Genomic DNA, 22,413 nt, shown 5'->3' on the forward strand with positions numbered 1-22,413 from the left:
CTTACAACTTTGCTATAGATACATGGATCTAATTTGTTCTGTATTAGACCTAGTCCTTTCAGTTTTGAACTTAATTTTCTGTTCCATTGTCGGCTTGCTTGCTTTAACCCATATAAGGATTTTTTTAGTCGACATACTTGGTCACCATTGCTATACTGAGGTGGCTGCATCATATAAATTTCTTCTTCTATGTCGCCTTGTAGAAAAGCTGATACAGCATCTAACTGACATATTTCTAAATCATACTTAACTGATAATGCAAACAAATATCTTAGAGAAGCATACCTCACAACTGGCGAATATACCTCTGTGTAATCAATTCCAGGTTTCTGAGAACAACCTTTAATTACTAGCCTTGCTTTATACTTTACTATTTCTCCATTTTCATTTGTTTTCTTCTTAAAAACCCATTTGCATGGTATTGGACGTTTATTGGCTGGAAGGGCAGTCAGTTCCCATGTACTATTTTCTAATAGGGATTGATACTCCTCATCCATTGCAGCCTTCCAATGTTCAGCATCAGTGCTTGATAAAGCTTCCTTGACAGTTACAGGATTTGTAATTATAGTTCGGCCATTCAGAGAATGCGTTCCTGACACGTCGCGATTGAACTGACGACGTAACTTTGCAATGGCGTTGCAGTTACGATAAAAATATTTTTGCTGGTTGTTTACCGTTTTAACAATTGAGGAGCATTAAAACAACATTATTATATCAATAATCAATGAATGTTATTACGTCGTCAGTTCAATCGCGACGTGTCAGGAACGCATTCTCTGAATGGCCGAACTATAGATGGGCACACATTAAATTATTTCCTTGTCTTTGATGTGACCTTAACGTGATGTTCATAGTACAACTATTTTCACTATCGCTGTCTTCATTTGTACTGGGATAATATGTCTCATCATCTGTCCTTGTAGTAGTCACACAACTGTCAAAGGATGTGTCAGCACTCGAGGGTGACAATGTAGCATCAAGTGTCTCATTCGGTGGGATGGCATCAGCAGATGTTGTTTCAGTACCCTGTGTATTATCAGAAGGAATACTAATTAGATGTGGTATATTTTGTGGTGATGGTGATGTCACATTATGGGTATTTTTCTCAATAAATATCACATCCCTGCTAGTAATTGTCTTTTTAGTTACTGAGTCATACAATCTGTAGCCTTTAGTGTTATCACAGTAACCCATAAACATCAATTCTCGAGACTTTTGATCCCATTTCAAACGGTTCTGCTTTGGAATATGTACCATAGCCTTTGAGCCAAAAATCTTCAGATGTGAAATGTTTGGTCTCTTACCTGTCCACTTTTCATAGGGAGTTACCTCATTCAAAGCTCGTGATGGAGATCTGTTTATGATATATGCTGCTGTGACAACTGCCTCTGCCCAAAAATGTTTATGCAGCTTTGCTTCAAATAGCATACATTTTGCTCGTTCAACCAGCGTTCTATTCATTCGCTCCGCTAACCCGTTCTGTTCTGGTGTGTAGGGAGTACTGGTTTGATGTTTGATGCCGGAAGCTGCTAAAAAATCAGAGAACACTTTATTACAATATTCTGTGCCATTGTCGCTTCTTAGTATTTTTATTTTTCTATCCAATTCATTTTCCACTTCCTGTTTAAATCTTACAAAAACTGATTTAATATCCATCTTGTTCTTCAGAGGGTACACATATACCTTACGGGAATAGTCATCTGTAAAGGTTATGAAATATTTTGCACCTCCAAGAGAAGGTGTTTCCATCGGACCACATAAATCGGTATGAACTATTTCTAGCAATGCAGTTGCCCTCGAACCAGACTGTGGAAACGGTGACCTTGTTTGTTTTGCTTCGCAACATATTTTACAAATGTTGTTAATATCTTTATTAGTGATAATCACACCTTCAGCACACAACTCCAATCTTTTTACATCTGCCATATTTAAATGTCCCAATCTCTTGTGCCATGTCAAAATATCTGTTTTATTTTCACTTGAAACTACATAAGCATTGCCGGTAACAGTGTTCAGTTTATACATGTTATTGGTCAGTCTCGCAGTTGCTACCAGAATCTTATTGGCGTTAAATATATTACAACCAACATCAGTGAACTCAACTTTACAGCCATTTTTTGTCAATTGACTGACCGACAACAGGTTTGCACTCAATTCAGGAATATATAAAACATTTCTCACCTGGATCTGTTGTTTATCATTACCTGCATAGGTTTGTATGTTTACTTTACCCATCTTTTGAACAGAAACAACATCATTGTTCGCCACCATTATTGTAGATATCGGAGGTGGTTGAAAATCATACATCCAGGCATCTCGTTTTGTCATGTGCATTGTGGCACCTGAGTCGATATACCAGTCATCTTCAGTCACTGTACTGTAAGCTGAAAAAACTGCAGAAAAATTATTTTGGTCACCTTTTTTTACCTTGCATTGACTTTTAAAATGGCCATATTTGTTGCAATTGTAACAACGGGGACCTTTTCCTTTTGGCTTTGTACTGCTAGTGCTGTTCTGTTTCTTTGTGAAGAATGCAGAAGACTCGGAAACTTTCACCTCCTGTAAAAGCTTTGTCTTGACGAAATCTGCTGAAATTTTTACGCCTGAACTTTCTAGACCCATAATCATTGGTTTATAATGTTCTGGTAAACCGGTCAGCATAATCGTTCCCAACCATTCATCTCCAACTTCAAAACCGATATTTCGTAACTTGTATGCAGCACTCATTATCTTATTCACGTAATCTTCCACGCTGGCGCAACTATCTAAGGGCGTGTTGGTGAGATCCCGCAGTAAACCCACTCTTCTCGACAGCCTGGAGTCTTCGAAAGCTTTTTGTAGGTTATACCATGCTTCTTTCGCCGACTTAGCGTTTTCAATGTGCACAAAGTTTATCGGTTCCACCAACAAATTAATCTTAGATTTGGCTTTCACGTCTTTTTTGCTGTCAATATTTGTGCCGGGATCAATGCATTCCCATAAATCTTCGTGTTCTAGGTACGATTTTGCAGCAAATCTCCACGTGGAATAGTTTGTAGGTGAGATATAGCCATGTTGCCGGAACGATGCACGTGCGTGCAGTAAGATAATTCGCGAAATATTTTACTATACTTTTACTTATGGACATTAAATATCAAACTATTATATTTAAAGGCATGGGACGGCCCATAACCTGAGGGAAAATAATTAAAAGATGCCGAGTTTAAGTAAGAACGGTTTAATGTCCAGAGAGCACGGAAGTACAAGAAAGTGAATAAAAAAAGATGTCGGATAACACAATTGACAGCGCCACAGTGGCTAATTTAAGAACTAATTTAACGTTCGGAAATCCTATTTATGTTTAGTATTTCAACAATTCAACTGTGACTCCTGTACCCTTATTCGCTAACTTTCGGATTTTCAGCTGTCAACTGGCCTCAGTTGTCAACCGAACTTTGATGTCAACTGACAATTCCAAAACATCGGTATTTAGTATCGCATGAAGTGGACATCAGTGGATATCTTTTCACGGTGCTTAACGTAAAAACTATGGTGACTAGCAGGGGTACTCTTGACAACTCTAGTTTTTATCGACTATTATACTGCTAAGGTGGAAATACCTTATTAGCATTACATTACTACGTTTGAGAGAACGCTTTATTTTCAACGTGTTATACATTTAAAAACAATCTGTCTCGGTAAAATTCAGTATTTGCTTTCTATTGTGTGTGAACTTGGTGTCTAAAGTTCCGTGTGGTTGAACAATATTTTAACTGAGAACATTGTGAGTATTGTAGTTATTGTGAATTAAACAACTTAAATTCCTGTTTTGCATGCAAAGCAATAATTGATACACCATTTTATTATTATTTAGGTTTAAAATGCCAGGACGCAGGAAAGTGTCACTGAGGCAAATGGAGCTGCTTCTAGAGTTTGCGCATTCCCATCGCGACATAGCGTTGGGCCGCTTTCCGCCAGGTCCTCAGGGAGTGCGGGACACTCGAGAAGCATGGCGGTCGATTTCGGTGGCACTTAACTGTGTCGGCAGCGGAGCCACTAAAACGCCGGACCAATGGCGCCGAGTACGTTTACTTCTTTATTTAAAAAACAGCACTTTAGCATGTTTGTATGGTGGCACGACTATATCTCATAATATTCACTTGCTTTTAATTTTGGATACTTACTTTGCATCTGTAAAACTTAATAGTAACTCATTGATAACTTTTTTTTATTTTGCTTTTTCTAAGTTTTTGTCACTGAATGAATGTAACATTGTTTGCATGTGTAACTAACCAGTAACTGTTTTTTTTGTCAAGTATTGGATAGAGTTCAAAGCAAAAACAAAAGGAAAAGCTGCAGACATGCGGAGGAGCACATCTGCGACTGGTGGAGGCCCTAACAGGCTGGTCCCTCTTAACTATATAGAGGAAAAGGTGCTGGCTTTGTTAGGCCCTGTTGTGGTTGAGGGATTGCCTGGTGTGCGCTTGCCCATTGATGTTAGTTTAATTTCATATAAATATAATTTAAGTTTTATTGTCATCCGCTTCATTGAAACTACTACTTTATTTGTCAGGATGTTATGTGGTTTCTTTACGCATATTGAAAAGAAAATTATTTCTTCAGATATTGTCACTTGGTGACCCACCAACTTCCCAGCCATCGATGTCTGGAGCTGTGGCTGTACACACCTCACAGCCTCCGGTGCCTCCTAAGCCCTCAACCTCTACTTATGATGAGCAGATAATGGAGGTTGAATGGCTTGACGACAGCCTTCTAGAGGGGACACAGCCTGTGGAGCAGATGCCTGCTGCAGAGGCTGTGGAGCAGATGCCTGCTGCAGAGGCTGTGGAGCAGACGCCTGCTGCAGAGGCTGTGGAGCAGACGCCTGCTGCAGAGGCTGCGGAGCAGACGCCTGCTGCAGAGGCTGTGGAGCAGATGCCTGCTGCAGGGGCTGTGGAGCCCACACTATCCAGTGAGGCTGCTATTAGTAAGTACTTCTTAATTAATAAATAAAAAACAGCTTTTTATTTTATTTTTACTAGGCCTAGCGATAAGCAAGTAGTAATTAGGTAGTAGTAATTGTATTGTAAGGTGTATTATCCTGTAGTTAAATCATTGTAATTATATATATTTTTCTAGGGAATTCTGAGAGAGATGGTCCACAATGTTCAACCCCGAGCCAGCGTCAACGACCACGACGAGCGAATGGTTAATAATTTTATTTCAATAACAAAAATTTTGATAATTTTACTACTACTATACTACTATTATATCGGGTGTGTCGTTCACAATCACATTAAATCATATCGCATATACTTTATGATATTCTATGGCGAATTGTAAAAAAAATAACCTAATCCATTCAGTGGTTTAACCACAGGAGTCATTTTTCGTTTTTATAATTTACAACATCATGTGTAAAGCAGAGATAAATTTAGGAGTATCGTATGTTTTGATCAGTTGACAGCTGTCAGGTTTCAAGGGAGAATTTCAATTGTTTGTAATGATTGTTTTATATGGTGTTCTAAGTTTTGCACATTTTTATTCCATTTACTTTGTTTGAAAAAATCATTTTTTTAGTTTTACGTATTTTTCTTTTTTCTTTGTGTTAATCGACATATATTAACCAGTATATTAACGCATTTCATTTAATGTGATTATGAACGACACACCCGATATATGCATGTAAGCCAAAAAGAAAAATAGTCACAAATATTATTTTTTCAGTTCGCAGAGAGGAGTCAATACCTCGTTGGGCCTATGACCTGGAATTGAGGAGAATAGAGGTGGAGACCCGACTCACAGAAGCAGTGGAGGGGATGCTTGGGGTTTTAAGAGACATTCGGGACGACTACCGCCGGCAAACAAACCGGGAATGATTACCTACTGCGTTGGTCTAGTTGTCGTTCCGAATGTTGCAAACAATGTATCCTCCGCGGCCCCCCCCTCTATCTTTTGGGTCCAATGTTTAAAAACGTCAGCGGTTTTACCCATGCCCATAGGACCCCTTGTAAGTGGATGTCTACACCCTACGTTGTGATTGTTAATTAGTTTTTATATTAAAAAAGATTTTAATTAGAATAATTATTATTAAGTGAAATTTTAAATAATGTTGTACCTTTTATTCTAAGAATAAATAGCGTTTATAAGACTTAACTAGTTTTATTTTAGGTACTTACCCTATTCATTTTACTAGGAGCTACTGCCTATCTTACCTGATCAACTCAGTTAAAACAAAACTCCTTGGTAAGACTGGTTATTGGTAATTCAAACTCAAACTAAAATTATATTTTATTTATTTAAAATAGGCGCATAAAAGTTCACAAGTAGAAAAGCTCTTGCGAAATGTCAAGCTAGTTGCACGGTTCCAAGGAGTGGGTCTCATGGAGAAGAACCGGCAAGAAACTCCATAGACACTCTTTTAAAAAAAATCAATTTTTTACAATAATTTTCATATAGTGCTAGTTATCCCTGAGAAAGTTATACAATGCAAGTGAAGCTAATGTATTGAATGAATAAATTATATAAAACTATTTTAATGCAACTATGTTAAGAGGAAATTAAATTATATAATTCAAATAATGTTACTTGGTAAGCCAAGTTTTGAAATAGGTACCGCATCCTGCGGCTCGTTCAGCTCGCCTTGGTGGGGAAGTGCTGGGAATCTTGCACCTCGCATGCCCGTGGTCGCCGGGGAAGCCACATGTGAAGAAAGAAAAAAAAATGAGTTATTTTAACGACAGTCATCCCAATCAAATAAAATGGTTTTAAGTAAATATTTAAACTTTAGTTCTTACACATAGTGTTGCCGAATGTCCCGATTTTCAGGGTTTTGGGTCTGGGTCTGGGGGCGCCTCGCGATTTGTACCTGAAAAAAATAAAAATATATATAAATTTAGGTAATCGATATAAAACTATACTTGCACTAATAGCGTAGAAAGCATTGATTAAACATTTAAAATTACACTATTTATCTTATATAGTTTTGAAAAATTTAATAAATAATTTTAAAGTATTACTCACTAAATAGATAAATATTCTTAAACCATTAATAATGCCAGGAAGAGTTTATAAATTAGTCCTGGTATTCCATAATCTTTGGACTAGAATATCTCTGGTCCTTGAATTATCTAGATTTGCTGCAGCTCTAATCTGTTGGGAGATTTGGCTCTGTTCCAAATAGTCAGACTCTTCACTCTCAGGCTCCGGCAGAGGAACATTGTGTATGTTTGCTATATTGTGTAGTACAACACATGCATTCACAATTTTAGCCACAGTCACTGGGTCATAGTGAAGAACCCTATGTGCTAATAAACAGCGCCAACGATTCTTTAATACACCTATGCAACGCTCAACGGTATTGCGAACTTTGCAATGCAGTGTGGTGTAATGTTCCTCTGGTGAACCGACAGCAGCCTCTAATATAGGTGTCATCATCCAAGGGCGTTGTGCATATCCAGAATCACCTGAAATTTCAGTAATATAAGTAAAATACCTGTTTTATTTGAAAATACTTGACAAATACAATCCAATATTTATATACCTAATAGCCAACAATGCTCCCCAGATCTTTCCAATCCTTCTAGGTGAGATTTAATGCAGCATTGGTTCCACACAAATGAATCATGTGATGCACCTCCATAGGATGCATCAACATGCAGTATTTGCAAATTCGCATCACAAATCTGCAATAGATAGGTATAACATACTGTACAGTCAGCCATCAGCGCAAGTGCCAAAACCAAACAACTTGACATGGATCTTTTATCATTGATCTTTTTTTGTAAATAATTGTCGTACAAATTCTGGTCTACGCTGCCCTATGCGTCGAATGGTAGATACCTACAATAAAGCATTTATTGATATTGACATTTTTGTATGCTCTAAGTCCAAATTTAAGAATGATGTAATGAAACTGTTATTGGAAGTTGAATTAAATTGAATTTATTTATTTTATACCTACATATTACTCTTTGATTATAATATTATTATCATTATATTGAATTGAATATGTACGATTATGATCTTGATGTTTAATATGACTTGATTTTGTGCTGTATTGTTTTAATGTTAAATTGGATTTTGTATAATTTTATTGTTTATTATTGTGATTATGATGGTGATTTGATTTTGTTTCGTTTTGCAGTACCTATTTTAATTAATTATTTATTTGTAATGTTTTAATACCATTGCTATGTATAGTATTTATTGAATTAATAATGCTCATTTGGTGGCACTCATTACCTAATATTTTTGTTAAAATGAGGATAATGCAGTGGGCCACAATATTGTTATCACTCACCCTTATTGTTAATTTATTAGTATGTATTGTATATTGTGGTTGTTAATTGTCCCTAAATAAATAAAATAAAAATCTTTTATACATATATGTTAAAAAGTATTGATTGATTATACAGTAAGAAAAAAAATTGTGATAGAACATTAAAAAATGTGTTTAATACTCACCAGCAAAACATTTAATGAATGATAATGTTTTCTATTAAAAAAAGCTTCTTCATGGTCAGTGGGCCTTATTATAGCAACATGGGTTCCATCAATGCACCCAATAACTCCTGGGAATCCAAATTTTTCCATAAACCTGAAAAATACATTATTTCATGTTTATTACATATAAGGTAGAAAACAATTACATATATGATTAAAATAATATATAGCTAACATACACTCTCATGGTGGATTCCCGTTCTTGTTGAGTGGAAGGAAACTTTATGTACTTGAGTAGCACGTCCCGTACATTGAGAGCATCGGTTACCTCATGTAGGCACCTACTAAATGTAGGTTGAGACATGTTGCAAATGAATGAGGAGCTTCGTTGGTATGATCCATTTGCATAAAAGTTTAGGACTGCCAATATCTACACATAACAAAATTTGATGTTAGGTACAAAGTTTATCATCATAATTATTAATATTACTCCATCATCATTTCAGTGTTTAAGAATAACATTATTAATTTACGTAATACTAGCTTCCACTCGCGGCTTTCTACATACTTACCAAATTTCAACCAAATCTGTCCAACCGTTTTTGCGTGATTGAGTAACAAACATACATCCATACTTACATTCTCACAAACTTTCATATTTATAAGTAGGATTGGTATTTATTCAACTTTTTAGGTTATAAATTCATACTTTTAGCTCAATTGCAACAGCAGTGTTTCGTTGAGCACGTTGCAGAAATGGACGTAACTCTGCCAAAACTTGCTGAAACCCTGATTTGTTGACACGGAAATTTGCCATGAATTCCTTCTCCGGTAAATCCAGAGAATTGTTGCAATCCCGCAGTCGACGTTTCTGGATTCTGGACAAACTTCGTTTTCTCTCTTCGTCCGCAAATGCCAGCAAAAATGCACGCGACATTCTGTAACACAAAAAAGATAAAACAAATTAAAATAATACAATTAAAAATAACACTATTAAAAAAGGAACGACTCAGGGTTTATATTTCTATCGTATTCGCAAAATTAGAGAAATCTTATATGTCTGATGCAACAATAGAGTATAGACATCCCAGTGATGATTACCAAAATCGGGCATAAAACACTGCTATTTGTAGTGTATTTAAAAAAATGTCAGTGGCTGTCAATTTGATGTCCACTCATTGCCCGCTGGGCTTACGAAATCGCAATTTAACGTTCATCGATACAGAAACAGCTGTCAAAATGATCTACGGTGGACATCAGACGCTGTCGGTGCTCATGACGTCATCGCAGTTGGTAACTGGCGTTAGCAAATAAGAAAATAGCGGTTTGACAGTTTACCGATGTATACTTTACCAAATGATGATAACTGCGAGCTGTCAGTGGAGTTAGCGAATAAGGCCCCTGTATGTATGTTCCAGTGCTGCAGTTCCTGGCATCGTACGGCTGGGTGCTGGTGGGGTGTGCGGCCGTGCTGCTGTACGCGCTGCACAAGCTGCGCCCTCTCTATGACAAGTGGCAGCAGGCGCGCGAGGATGCTGTCTATCATAAGAGTGAGTTCATGTACAATACTAACATGTGTTGTATTTGTTTTATGTTTGTATGTGTTTGGGGTGAGGCAGGGGGGGATTACCTCGCCTCGTCTCTTTAACCTTTACGTCAATCGCCTGATTGTTGAGCTCAGCTACGCCAAGATCGGCTGTCACATAGACGGAGTCTGCATTAATAGCATCAGTTACGCTGACGATATGGTGTTGCTGAGTCCATCAATTAGCGCCCTCAGACGACTTGTTAAAATCTGTGAAGACTACGCGGTAGCACACGGACTCAGGTACAACGCAAAAAAAATGCGAGTTATTGATTTTTAAGGCAGGTACCGAATGTTACACTAACGTACCAGAGGTAACTATAGGTAATACTCCGTTAGCCCGAGTAACAAAAGTTAAGTACCTGCGTCATTGGGTGACTGATGATCTTAATGATGACTTGGATATGGAAAGGGAGCGCAGGGCGTTGGCTGGGCGAGCTAATATGTTGATCCGCAGATTTGCGCGTTGTTCCAAACATGTTAAAATAACTCTTTTCAGAGCATACTGCCAATCATTTTACACGTGCAGTCTGTGGGTCAGATACACGCAAAGGGCATACAAGGCGTTTTTGTAGTGCTTCTAGGATGTTAGCCGAGGCTAGGGTCGATGGCTTTCATGCGATTATCCGCAAGCGATGCGCTTCAACCATGGGGAGAGTACGCGATAGCTCGCACAGCATCCTGAATGCATTGTGCGATAAATGGGACAGCCCTATGCTAGCCCATTGGATACGTATGCACAATAATTTAAGTTATTTTAACTAACACTTGGTTAAGTATTGTTTTACTAACATCTTATGGATCTTGTATTTTGCTCTAAAATATATGTTTTAGTATTATTTATCTTCACTTGCCTACACTAAAACATTATTGACCTTACTACAAAAACGAACCACACTTGTAAATAGAAGTAACTCACAGCCTTTCTTGATAAATAGGCTATGTAATACTAAAATATGTTTTCAAATCGGAATAGACGAGTTCCTGAGTTGGGCATCAAGGAAATGAACAACTTTATTTTTTTATAGAATAGATATCTATTGTTCTTATAAGAGATATCATTTTTACTTTAGAAGTCACTTATCTAATAACAATAGAGACATACATTATTTATTGCTCATATGTATATTGTCACTTATGCAAAAATGTTGTTTTCCAGGAGAAGCATTTAAAACTTTGACTTCTCAAACAATAATGAATAAAGAATATAATGAGGGAAACTACAGTGACAACTTTTGAGTACCTGCTACTAAAGTAATGTTATCGCACCAAGTAAAGGATGCTTTAGGATAATTTTTAGATATTTAACAAATTTTTGCATTTTTTTTCAAAAGTGACAGTGACAGCACCAATGGTGCAATATGTGTTTATACTCCCATACTAAGACCACGTGTCCCCCGCTCAGACCCGGACGTGGCCCTCGCTCGCATGGAGGCGGTGCAGCGCGCTCGAGAGCTGCAACAGCAGCGCCTCGCCGAGGCCTCGCAGCGGGCGCTAGAGCTGCAGAAGGAGGTGAGTCACGCCAGCTGTACTGTCAACCTCAAATCATTTGTTTCATTTAAGCTATTACAAGCACTTATGAACGTCAAATATAAATAAGTTTGAATTTAGGTTCCTGTTATTGCTTACTAGCCGACTCTGGTAGTCCCCAGGCCGGCGAACAAATTTTTTTTTGATACATATACATTTAAGACTTTGTGAGTGCCTTCCTTACGATGAGTCCGACAAACTTTTCGAATGCGCAAATTTTGGTGCCGCTGCGTTTGGAATGTCCACCATCCTGAAAATGTCGGTATAACGTCACTACGACTCTTCGTACATACAAGTTTCATTTTTTGAGATTTGTTTAATAAAGTTAACTATAAAATTGTGGTCAACTTGTCCGATAAAGATCATGCTGCGTTTGGAGTGTCCACCATCCAAAAAATGTCGATATGACGTCACTGTGTCTCCCCATACATACAAGTCGGACAAGAATAACAATGATAGATAACATTATTCTAAATGCAAATATGGACTTGTCCGACAAATACATTGAGTTTAATAGTCAGTTCGACGAAGAAAATGAGAAAAAAATATTACAATTGAAAGAAGTTTATTATTTTTGTCAATTTCTGACTTAAATATTCACGTGCATTATTTAAGTATATTAAATTGGCATACTACTTACCAATTCTTACTATTTTAAAAAAAGTAGCCTGACTAAGTACTGTACTAAGTACTACTGTGTACTAAGTAGTACGTATTTTTGATAGTTTAAATTTATCGCACGCTTAATCATATACTGACCGATTAGTGTTTCGATCAAAGTTTAAATAAGTGTACCAAGAAGTTTATTTTAACGCCTTCTTTCGGCCGATCTCGGAATTTTTTCGATATCTTTTTTCTAGGCGGAGTTAGACCCATATCTGTCCTTTTCGAACTCAATCGTTTCGGCAAACTTTTTTACGAGACAGAGACAGATATCAGTTTATGACTCATTATCTAGACACACGGTAGTGTGTCCGCCAAGTTCGAGCAAAAAAAGCGACACACCGGCCGTGGGTTATATTACACGAACCATTTCGGGCCAAATTCGACCTCCCTGTAACTCAAAATCTATTTTATTTACGCATATCAAATTTCTAGTATCTATTGAGACCCCCTCACTTATCTAAAATACAAAATTTCATTAATATACCTATTGTAGGTCTTGAGATATTGACGTCAGAAAATCGCTATTTTTACTATACACTCACTGACTGACTGATTCACTGACTCACTCATCAAAAACCTAGACCACTTCCAATGGTCGTATTGCCTTGAAATTTGGCGTGGAGGTAGGTCTTTATGTCAAGGTAAAGGGAAAAATCTGAAAATGGCCAAGTGTGAGTTGGTTTCAAAATAATGAAGGTGTTTTATACCCGGTGTAAATTTATACCCTTAAGGAACTAAAACGAACTAAATTGATCTATATTTATATAATATATCTTCGAATGGTTTGTATTTAGTTTAGTTAGAAGTAAAATAGTGTAGTTAGAAGTAAAATAAAAATCTGAAAACGGCCAAGTGTGAATCACTTTCGAAAATAACGAATGTGTAACTTTGATCCACGAACATAATATATGATAACATGTCATGTCAGTCAGTTGGTAAATCTAGTCCATTTAGTTAATCTAGTTCATTTCTTTGTAAGAAACATAGTGCATATTAAAAAATCTAAAAGATAGTATAAATGAGACATTCCTTTAACTAACTTCATCATAAGAAAAAAATAAAATAAACAACCTTACAAAAATAAATGAAATCCCACCCAAAACAAAAATGTGAAAGACTGCCAAGTTCGATAATATGGGAATGCTTCGCCTATAAAAGAAGTGAGATCTGAATAAGTACCAAGTTCCATACACATACCTCAGTTAAAAATAGTTGCTTTTTAATGATGTTACTTGGCAAGTTTTAATAGAAAATTAAATACTTGATTCATTGCGTTTAGTAGGTTTATAACAAGGTGTATGAAAACTTTCCAAGTAACATCATTAAAAAGTAACTATTTTTAACTGAGGTATGTGTATGGAACTTGGTACTTATTCAGATCTCACTTCTTTTATAGGCGAAGCATTCCCATATTATCGAACTTGGCAGTCTTTCACATTTTTGTTTTGGGTGGGATCATAATAATAAGAACATACATTGAACAAAACACGGACTCATTTCAAAATATGTCACCAGTATCAAAATCATACTTCATAGTATAAGGACCCATACCTTAATAATGAATATTCTTTAGTTATGTATTAAACAAAACACGGACTCATTTCAAAATGTGTCACCAGTATTAAATCAATGTAACTATATATTTTATATTAAACTGACGCATCTTGAGGAACAATTTTTTTAACCGATTAATTTATAGTAAAAAAAAAACTATATTTCTTTAAAATTATATTCAAATACAATAACTCACTTTATCAACTATCCCTACAATACATTACTTTATTATATAAAGTTATTTTCTTTGAGCAATAAGCCATTTTGTAAGGTAAGTCAGGTTTGCTAAATCGTTTTTAGCGATTTCTTGAAAAACATCTTTTTTTAGTTATGTCAGTATATGATTAAGCGTGCGTTATGTTAAGGAATAATATCCCACATCTATTAATGGACTATCAATCAAAAGGTCTTTTTAAGCGCAATATTTTGTCTCAACATACCACTTATCAATTCTTAGTATTTTAGAAGATATAGCCCAAATAAGGCGTATTATCGATAGGTTTTACTATGTTAGGGAATAATGTCCCACCTCTAGGTATGAACCATATGTCAATCGAAAGATCTTTTTAAGCGCTATATTCCGTCTTAGCATACCACTTACCGATTCTTAGTATTTTGGAAGACATAACTGACCTAAGGCATATTATTGATACTTTACATTGTGTTAAGGAATAACATCTCACTTGAAGTTATGAGCCATATTTCAATCAAAAGATCTTTTTAAGCGCAAGGTTGTATTAGCATAACTCCGACAAATTGTTAGTACTTTAAAAGCTAGAGCTTTTCTAAGATTATATTATCGGTAGGTTCTGTCAAGCTAATCCATTACTTCTTTAGTAACAAATTATATATTATTTGAAAAACCTTTCCCAATGAAACATTTCGTGTTAACATACTTCCGACAAATTGTTAGTAGTTTAGAAGCTAGAGCTTATTTAAAATTATAATTATTGATAGAAGTTTTCAATTAAATAAATCCCATCTGTAGTAATGAGCTATACATAATTCAAAAGACGTTTTTAAATGCAACATTTCACATTAAAAAAACTTCGGCGAATTGTTAGTATTTCAGAAGCTAGAGCTTATATAAGATTATTTTATCGATAGGTGTTTTCAAGTTAATAAATCCCTCCTGTAGTAATGATACATATATCATTCGAAACGACTTTCTAAATGCAACATTTACTACTAACATACTTCCCACCAATTGTCAGTACTTTATACCAAATCTTAAAATATATCTATATTTTCCGGACGGTGGACACTCCATATGCAGCATGATCTTTGTCGGACAAGCTTACCACAATATTGAAAGTAACTTTATTAAACATATTTCAAAAGATGAAACTTGTACGCACGAAGAGCCACAGTGACGTCATATCGACATTTTTTGGATGGTGGACACTCCAAACGCAGCATGATCTTTATCGGACAAGTTGACCACAATTTTATAGTTAACTTTATTAAACAAATCTCAAAAAATGAAACTTGTATGTACGAAGAGTCGTAGTGACGTTATACCGACATTTTCAGGATGGTGGACATTCGAAACGCAGCACGATCTTTATCGGACAAGTTGACCACCATTTTCTAGTTAACTTTATTAAACGAATCTCAAAAAATGAAACTTGTATGTACGAAGAGTCATAGTGACGTCATATCGACAATTCCAGGAGTCAAGCATTAAAAAACGCAGCGGCACCAAAATTTGCGCATTCGAAAAGTTTGTCGGACTCATCGTAAGGAAGACACTCACAAAGTCTTAAATGTATATGTATCAAAAAAAAATTTGTTCGCCGGCCTGGGGACTATGGTGGTTTCACCCGTTTCAACTGACTGTACCCGGATATAATATAGCTTATGTTATTCGGCAATACTGTACGTTTCCCATAGGGAAATAATTTTTAAAAAATCCTTTAGTAGTTTCCTCTTCTAATTATAATTTTAGAATGACTTTAGTTATTAGTACTAGTACCTACTAGTTACCTACTATAAAAAGTTCAATCGCGACGTGTCAGGAACGCATTCTCTGAATGGCCGAACTATAGTACCTACTAGTTACCTACTAGTTATTAGTACTAGCAGGTACTAATACTAATAACTTTCATCGTCTTTTATATGACGGTGTGATAGAACCTGATGTAATTTCAGTCGACTGTAAGCATATTTAAGATGAAATTAACATTAATAAAGGGATAGTTTGGTCCGATTTTAGTTTACATCAATATGACATTTCATCAAGAATGTGTGAATGAATACGAATTTAATACACATTTGCTTGAACTTGCTTGCAGCGTGAGGAGCGCAAGCGACAGGAGAACGCGGAGCGCCTGCAGAAGTACGGCGGCGCCGGACAGCGCCTCGGGGAGAAGGGAGACGGTATGTGAATTTGCATTTTTCTCAGATTTCATTACTTTTAAATGTTGAACAATTTTAACTAGTCCAAAACACTACGTTCGAGCTAGAAAGAATGAAATAACGAGCTTTAACATGACATATATCGAACAAAAATAAGAAAAAAAATCACGTTTGTTGTATGGGAGTCCCCCCAAATATTTATTTTATTATAGTTCTCAGTATTTGTTGTTATAGCGGCAACAGAAATACATCATCTGTGAAAATTTCAAGTCTCTAACTATCACGATTCATAAGATACAGCCTGGTGACAGACGGACGGACGGACGTACGGCCGGACGGACAGAGGAGCGAAAACAATAGGTTCCCGTTTTACTCTTTGGGTACGGAACCCTAAAAAGTGATCTGCAAGAGCCGCCGTTGTATTACAATGTCGAAAAAGAATACCTATACAGGGTTATAGGTAACACACTGGCAACCTCTCGGGACCGTATCACTAATATCATAAACTAAAACTTTTGTTCTACGACTTTAAATAATTCTCAAAGGACAATGGGCACTTTGTATGGGATTTGGTACCCGCTCCAACAGTAACGTATGATATATCATTAGAAAGGTATTTACGTGAACAATAATAAAAACTATGGGGCTTACCTCAATTAGCTGTCCGATCCGAGTAACGATAAAAATTAAATCGACATAGAAACAAGTATGTCATCCATATATGCAAATTCATTAAGAGGCATATGTCGTCAGTATAATAATTTTAAACTCAGTTAATAGACATCTTAAATTGTTTGAGATACACTCTATTATAATCTAAAGGTTGTAATAGTCTATGGAGTCATACTACGGAAACACAATCGTCATCTGATTTGACAAAAGTTCAAAACATTTCTGAAAACACAACTAATCATTTTAGTTACATACTATCTTTAAACATACTGGCTTCCATGTACCTACACATTATATGAAATTAAAAAAAAACCTGTTATTAAAACACGATAATCATTAAACATTAATTGATTGTAAATACTGAAAGACTTTCATCAAATACATAAGCTATATTCTGCGTGAACTGCAAAGGTTTGCGCACAGACTTTTTTTAAAGCAGTGTGCAGGCAAACATTCTAAGAAGGCCAAATTCTTGTTTTTTTGTTACTTTACCAGTTTTTATTCAATACAGTTGGATTTAAGAACTACATCTACGTTGATGATTTATGAACATTATACATTCTATTAGTCGATGTCACGCGAAATGGACAAGGAATTGGGACTAGTCGTCATAGTAAACATTTTTTGGCTTGCCAAGACCTACTCAATGGTACTAGAATCAACACTGTTGGACAGGGTACCAAAACGCCCATCGTCCTTTTAGTTCATCAAAATTTTAATTAAAATATTTCAAGTGTACGCTCTAAAATTTACGAAGTCTATGGGAAGCAAAAGAAAGCGCTAGTTAGTAAACAGTAGTACAAAAGACAGCGGAGGGGAGCGGGGCTCGGGCGACGGCGGGGGAGCGTTTGAACTTGACCTATTTACGAGCGGCCGTCAGTCGTTTTTATGCGCCCGCGCCGCGTCATAAGTGTCCTTGTAGCGAAATTCGGTTGTGCGAACGTAAATTATCTTTACAGTATGGCGTATCGATATTCAAATGTCGAGTACACGGAAATGGTGCGAATGCTTGCTAGGTGTGATGACAATGTTTCGGAAGCCTGTCGCCAATACGCCATACGATTCCCAAACATCCCTACACCTCGCTGAGTAACAATGCTAGCCGCCACACAGCGGTTACGAGATTACGGGCAATTCCGGCATGCCATCAGGGATAGTGGTTGTCCACCGAGGCACACAGTACATGAAGAAGACGATATTTTTTTTATTTGACTTGTTACCAATTCAAAAGTATGACTAGGTACGAGAATAGTGCGCGGGAGGCGTGGGTAGGTAAAGATCTTGCATTCATTCTAAAAGTGCAAACCCTCTACGCCAAACGAATTCATTGTAATGTGTGATAATCTCGACTCGTCCACACACTCGTAAGGTCGACTAATCGCTCGACTGGTTTCGATCGGGCCATTAGTTGGTGAAGAAATGGTGGGGGCGTGCAAATTTTATCACTATAGCAAAATAGAGTTGAAATGTGTTAGATAGAACAATGAAATCTTGTAGGTTTGTTTTTGGCAAATGTATTATGTTTTATAAAAGTCATAGAACAAAAGTTGTAGTTTATGACGTTAGTAATACAGTCCTGCAAGGTTGCTAGTGTGTTACCAATAACCCTGTATAGTCCATATTTCCTGTTCTGTCATATTTACAAGACTGACTAAATTGTATTATTTGTCTCTTCCTCAGACTACATGCCGCTGAGCGCGGGCGCGTCGACGTCGTCGTACCGGCCGCCCAAGAAGTCCAAGTGCGGCGGCGGCGGCTGCGGCCGGTAGACGCATCCTGCACCTAACACTACTACATACCACTACCACGTCATATATATACTGATAAAATTATATCGTCAAACTAAACTATACGTATTGTGTACTTATTGGAGGTGATCTATCTCTGTTGAATCGATGCATATTACATTGTAATACATCGTCAAGTAATTCTGCCGCCGTGAAGTCGGCGACGCGACGCATGCGCTCTCTGCGCAGTAGAATTTTTTTGTGAATTTTTAAAACAATAAAGTGTATGTAATGCCATATTACGTGTAATATGTTCTACATAATAGATAATCGATGTATATTCATCAGTGAAGTGCTCTATTGTCACGGGTGACGCCGTTTTAATAAAATTATAATGATAACACGTTATTTGTACTTTTAGAATAATAGAAACAACTGAATCCTTCGAAGTTAACTCAAACATCATAACAGACAAGTCAGATTTGAACCAGATGCAAATCCAATCCATAGATATACACTTCTGGACATATCTATTAGCCCACCTTGTATTTTCAGTTTCGTTTGGTCCTAGCTAAATTTTTATATTAGGTCGAGCAAAAGGTTTTTATGCAGTTTTGAACCTTGCACATTCACAATTTCATTCAATAGTCTTTTTTTGAATTTCGAATACAGAATTTAAAGAAACAAGAGACAATTTGGAGCCTGCTTGTTGATATCAAACAATCGATTACTAAGAAAACTTAGTTTTATTGGTTTACTTGGATTTAAATCTTGAAAAAGTGATTGATATCTTTGGTTTTGCAACAAACATTACTTATTCTTAACATTAAGGTGAGGTTCTCTCAATAATTTATGGATACTTCACCAGAAGTCGCCGCCCAAGCTGTGGCACTTATTCAGGGCGGACACAGCCAAATAAACGTGAGTGCTCAACTTAATTTAAGTCGACCTGCGGTCCGAAATGTTTATCGGAGGTACCTAGAGACAGGCGGCTTTGTTCGTCGCCAAGGAAGGCCACGATCTCGGGTCACAACTGAAAGGCAGGATCGATTCATCGTGACGACCAGCTTGAGAAATCGTCACCTTACCTCCGTTGAGATACAAAAACAACTTCGCGACTTCCACGGAGTATCTGTGAGCGCTCGAACTGTTCGGAGAAGGTTAAAAGAACGCGATATGTTACCACACAAGCCAGCTAATGGGCCCAAACTATCGCGAGCCCACCGAACAGCGCGCCTTCATTTCGCACGCAGTCATTTAAATTGGACGCAGCAAGATTGGAGCCGTGTACTCTTTTCTGATGAGTCTAAAATTGTGTTACATGGCAATGATGGAAGGAAGAAGGTCTACCGACGTAAGGGAGAGCGTTTCGCACAATGCTGCTATGAAGAGAGCAACAAGCAACCGCTTATGGCGGTGGCTCAAGGACTGTCTGGGGCGGTATATCCGCGAGCGGTAAAACTCAACTTGAGGTTGTTACTGGACCACGGCTGCCAACATTAAATGCTGAAAGGTACATTCGTAAGTGCTTAGGACCTCACGTGATACCATACGCGGTCTATGTGGGCCCAAATTTCCTTTTTATGCATGATAATGCAAGAGCCCATGCGGCCGGCATCGTCAGGGAATATCTTCGGGATGTGAATATCACAGTTATGGACTGGCCAGCCAGAAGCCCAGACATGAACCCCATTAAGCACATGTGGGACGAGCTAAAAAGACGTGTTAGGGCTCGTCAGCCAGTTGCCCAGACGATGCAGGAGTTAAAAACTGCCATAGAAGAGGAATGGGAGATGATCCCTCAAAACTTCATAGAGCGGTTGATAAACTCTATGCCTAATCGTATGAGAGCTGTGGTAGATGCCCATGGAGGCAACACGCGTTATTAAATTAAACCTTTATTTGATAAAACATGTTTTTTATTCAAAAATCAATTGCCATTAACGAGGCACATATCCGACTTGCTAGGCGTAGCTCCATGTCGTATGGTATTCTGAATTCAAATTTAAAACAATACGATCCAAAAAGAAGGTAAAATGTATCAGGTTTAAAACTGCATCATCAGTTTTTGTTCAATCTAGCAATCATATTTCGGTAGGGGCCATCAAAACCTAAACTCTAAAGTGGGCCAATAGATGTGTCCAGAAGTGTAGGATGTACAAGATACACAAAGGCGGCTTAGAGACATGTCGAAAAAATTATGTGTGCAGGTGTGGGTGCATGTCTATGTGTGAGTGCAAAATAGTGTTGTCCGCGATAAAACTTTTTATTATCGATTATTTCTTAGTGGGCAAAACTGACGAAATTTATTTTTTGAGGTAGGTATCGTGTCCCCGATTTTTTTATTGCATCGTGTTGGTCAAGAATGACACTTTCTAATAATGTATGCCAATAAATATTACATCAAAAATTTTCAAAGGCCCAAAATTAAGGGTAGGTATTAAAAAAAAAATATAAAGTAACCCTCTTGACGCCCCCTAAATAGTGCCCCAAAGAATACCTCCATCCAATAATATTTAAGAAGTGTATGTCATACTATCACGTAAAAAACCGGCCAAGTGCGAGTCGGACTCGTGCACGAAGGGTTCCGTAAATTACAGTTAAATCAACCTATCTCAAAAACTATAAGAGATACTTTGATCAAACCAAAAATCGTTGAAAGAGTTAATTAGCATGCATCACCTCTATTTTTTTTAGAATTTTATACCCCGTAGTTATAAAAATAGAGGGGGGGGGACATACTTTTTACGACTTTGAGAGCTGATATCTCAAAAACCGTTCACTTTAAGAAAAATGTTTTTTAGAAAACTTTATATCATTTTAAAAGACCTTTCCATTGATACCCCACACGGGTATGTACATCGAAAAAAAAAATTTCATCCCTCAGTTACATGTATGGGGGGCCCCACCCCCAATTCTTTTTTTTACTATTTAGTGTCATATTTTTGTAGCGGTTCATACAACACATATTCCCATCAAATTTCATCACTGTAGTACTTATAGTTTCCGAGTAAATCGGCTGTGACAGACGGACAGACGGACAGACGGACATGACGAAACTATAAGGGTTCCGTTTTTGCCATTTTGGCTACGGAACCCTAAAAAGATTCAAGTGTTTATCGATACTCATGACCACACAGCTTTGTCAAGCACTAGCGTAATGAAATGATTTGCTTTCTTACACATTTTTTTCGCGAATTAAGCCTAAAGTCAAGGAAATAAAATAATATTGAAAATATCTTATTCTGAGCCAATTACTGGCCGAAATTAAGCGAAATATGTTTCGAAAAATTCAATTGACAAAATCGTATTTTTAAGTGAAAAGCGTATTGATTCCGATTATTTCGCCTTGTAACTTTGCATCCATGTACAGAACACGAGACCTTAATTGGAAATCGTAATATTCTTAATAACAATCGAAGAATGAGCATAAAAATACACAAATTGCACTGCCACGTACAAAACGCCGGGACGCTATGGCCTCTTACTCACGAAAATGTTCATTTTCTGTCTCTTTCTCTCGGGTGATTTGCACTTGATTATAGTTTCTCGCTCCCACGTATCTTCTAAGCGCAGAGCGCGAACCTATTTAAAATCTATGTGCAAATCCTGCTAATGTGACGATGAGTTTACACTCTCTATGACGGCTGAGCAGATTCAGATGTTTAATACTTCTTATCCAAAGTGTGGGACAACTTTTATGCAATGCAAATTAATGTTGCTATTCTTGTAATCGCAATAATTAGGAAAGTAAATAAAAAAAGTTTGAACTGTTTTTACGACAAAAATTATCTGCTCGTAGCACGCGTAGCAAATCGTAGCGTAGCACGCGCTACGCCTCAGAGACAACTGTCTGTCACCTACCTATGTAAGCCCCTACAGCTCTCAGCTGGTAGT

The 22,413-nt window shown here is 37.1% G+C and overlaps 3 protein-coding genes across 8 annotated transcripts in view; 2 read left to right on the plus strand and 1 right to left on the minus strand.

Moving 5' to 3' along the window:
• Positions 1-18,917, plus strand: part of LOC124644333 — a 29,102-nt gene extending 10,185 nt beyond the window's left edge. The window contains exons 2-6 of one of the 2 annotated variants that reach the window (XM_047183639.1): positions 3,355-3,368; positions 9,825-9,974; positions 11,415-11,521; positions 16,054-16,138; positions 18,470-18,917. In XM_047183639.1, the coding sequence (XP_047039595.1) occupies positions 3,355-3,368; positions 9,825-9,974; positions 11,415-11,521; positions 16,054-16,138; positions 18,470-18,558 (445 nt within the window). In that variant the 3' untranslated portion in view covers positions 18,559-18,917. The remainder of the gene's footprint in view (positions 1-3,354; positions 3,369-9,824; positions 9,975-11,414; positions 11,522-16,053; positions 16,139-18,469) is intronic. The other variant, XM_047183638.1, reaches the window with a different exon arrangement.
• On the plus strand, positions 3,372-6,130 carry LOC124644331. 5 transcript variants are annotated; one of them, XM_047183633.1, is made up of 6 exons: positions 3,372-3,763; positions 3,854-4,061; positions 4,296-4,475; positions 4,603-4,966; positions 5,119-5,187; positions 5,707-6,130. In XM_047183633.1, the coding sequence occupies exons 2-6, from the start codon at positions 3,861-3,863 to the stop codon at positions 5,856-5,858; spliced, it is 966 nt and encodes a 321-aa protein (XP_047039589.1). In that variant the 5' UTR covers positions 3,372-3,763; positions 3,854-3,860; the 3' UTR covers positions 5,859-6,130. The 5 variants fall into 5 exon arrangements, with proteins under 5 accessions (XP_047039589.1, XP_047039588.1, XP_047039590.1 ...); XM_047183632.1 differs by having other exon boundaries at positions 3,372-4,061; XM_047183634.1 differs by having other exon boundaries at positions 3,372-4,061; positions 4,296-4,412.
• Positions 6,259-9,470, minus strand: LOC124644330 (putative nuclease HARBI1). Its single transcript, XM_047183631.1, has 6 exons — positions 9,134-9,470; positions 8,664-8,854; positions 8,446-8,578; positions 7,523-7,664; positions 7,003-7,445; positions 6,259-6,847 (listed from the first exon to the last, which is right to left on the minus strand). Exons 1-5 carry the CDS (start codon positions 9,359-9,361, stop codon positions 7,048-7,050), a joined length of 1,092 nt encoding a protein of 363 aa, XP_047039587.1. The 5' UTR covers positions 9,362-9,470; the 3' UTR covers positions 6,259-6,847; positions 7,003-7,047.
• Positions 18,918-22,413: the final 3,496 nt, after the last annotated feature.

Source organism: Helicoverpa zea, chromosome 29 (assembly GCF_022581195.2).
Source record: "Helicoverpa zea isolate HzStark_Cry1AcR chromosome 29, ilHelZeax1.1, whole genome shotgun sequence".
NCBI lineage: Eukaryota > Metazoa > Arthropoda > Insecta > Lepidoptera > Noctuidae > Helicoverpa > Helicoverpa zea.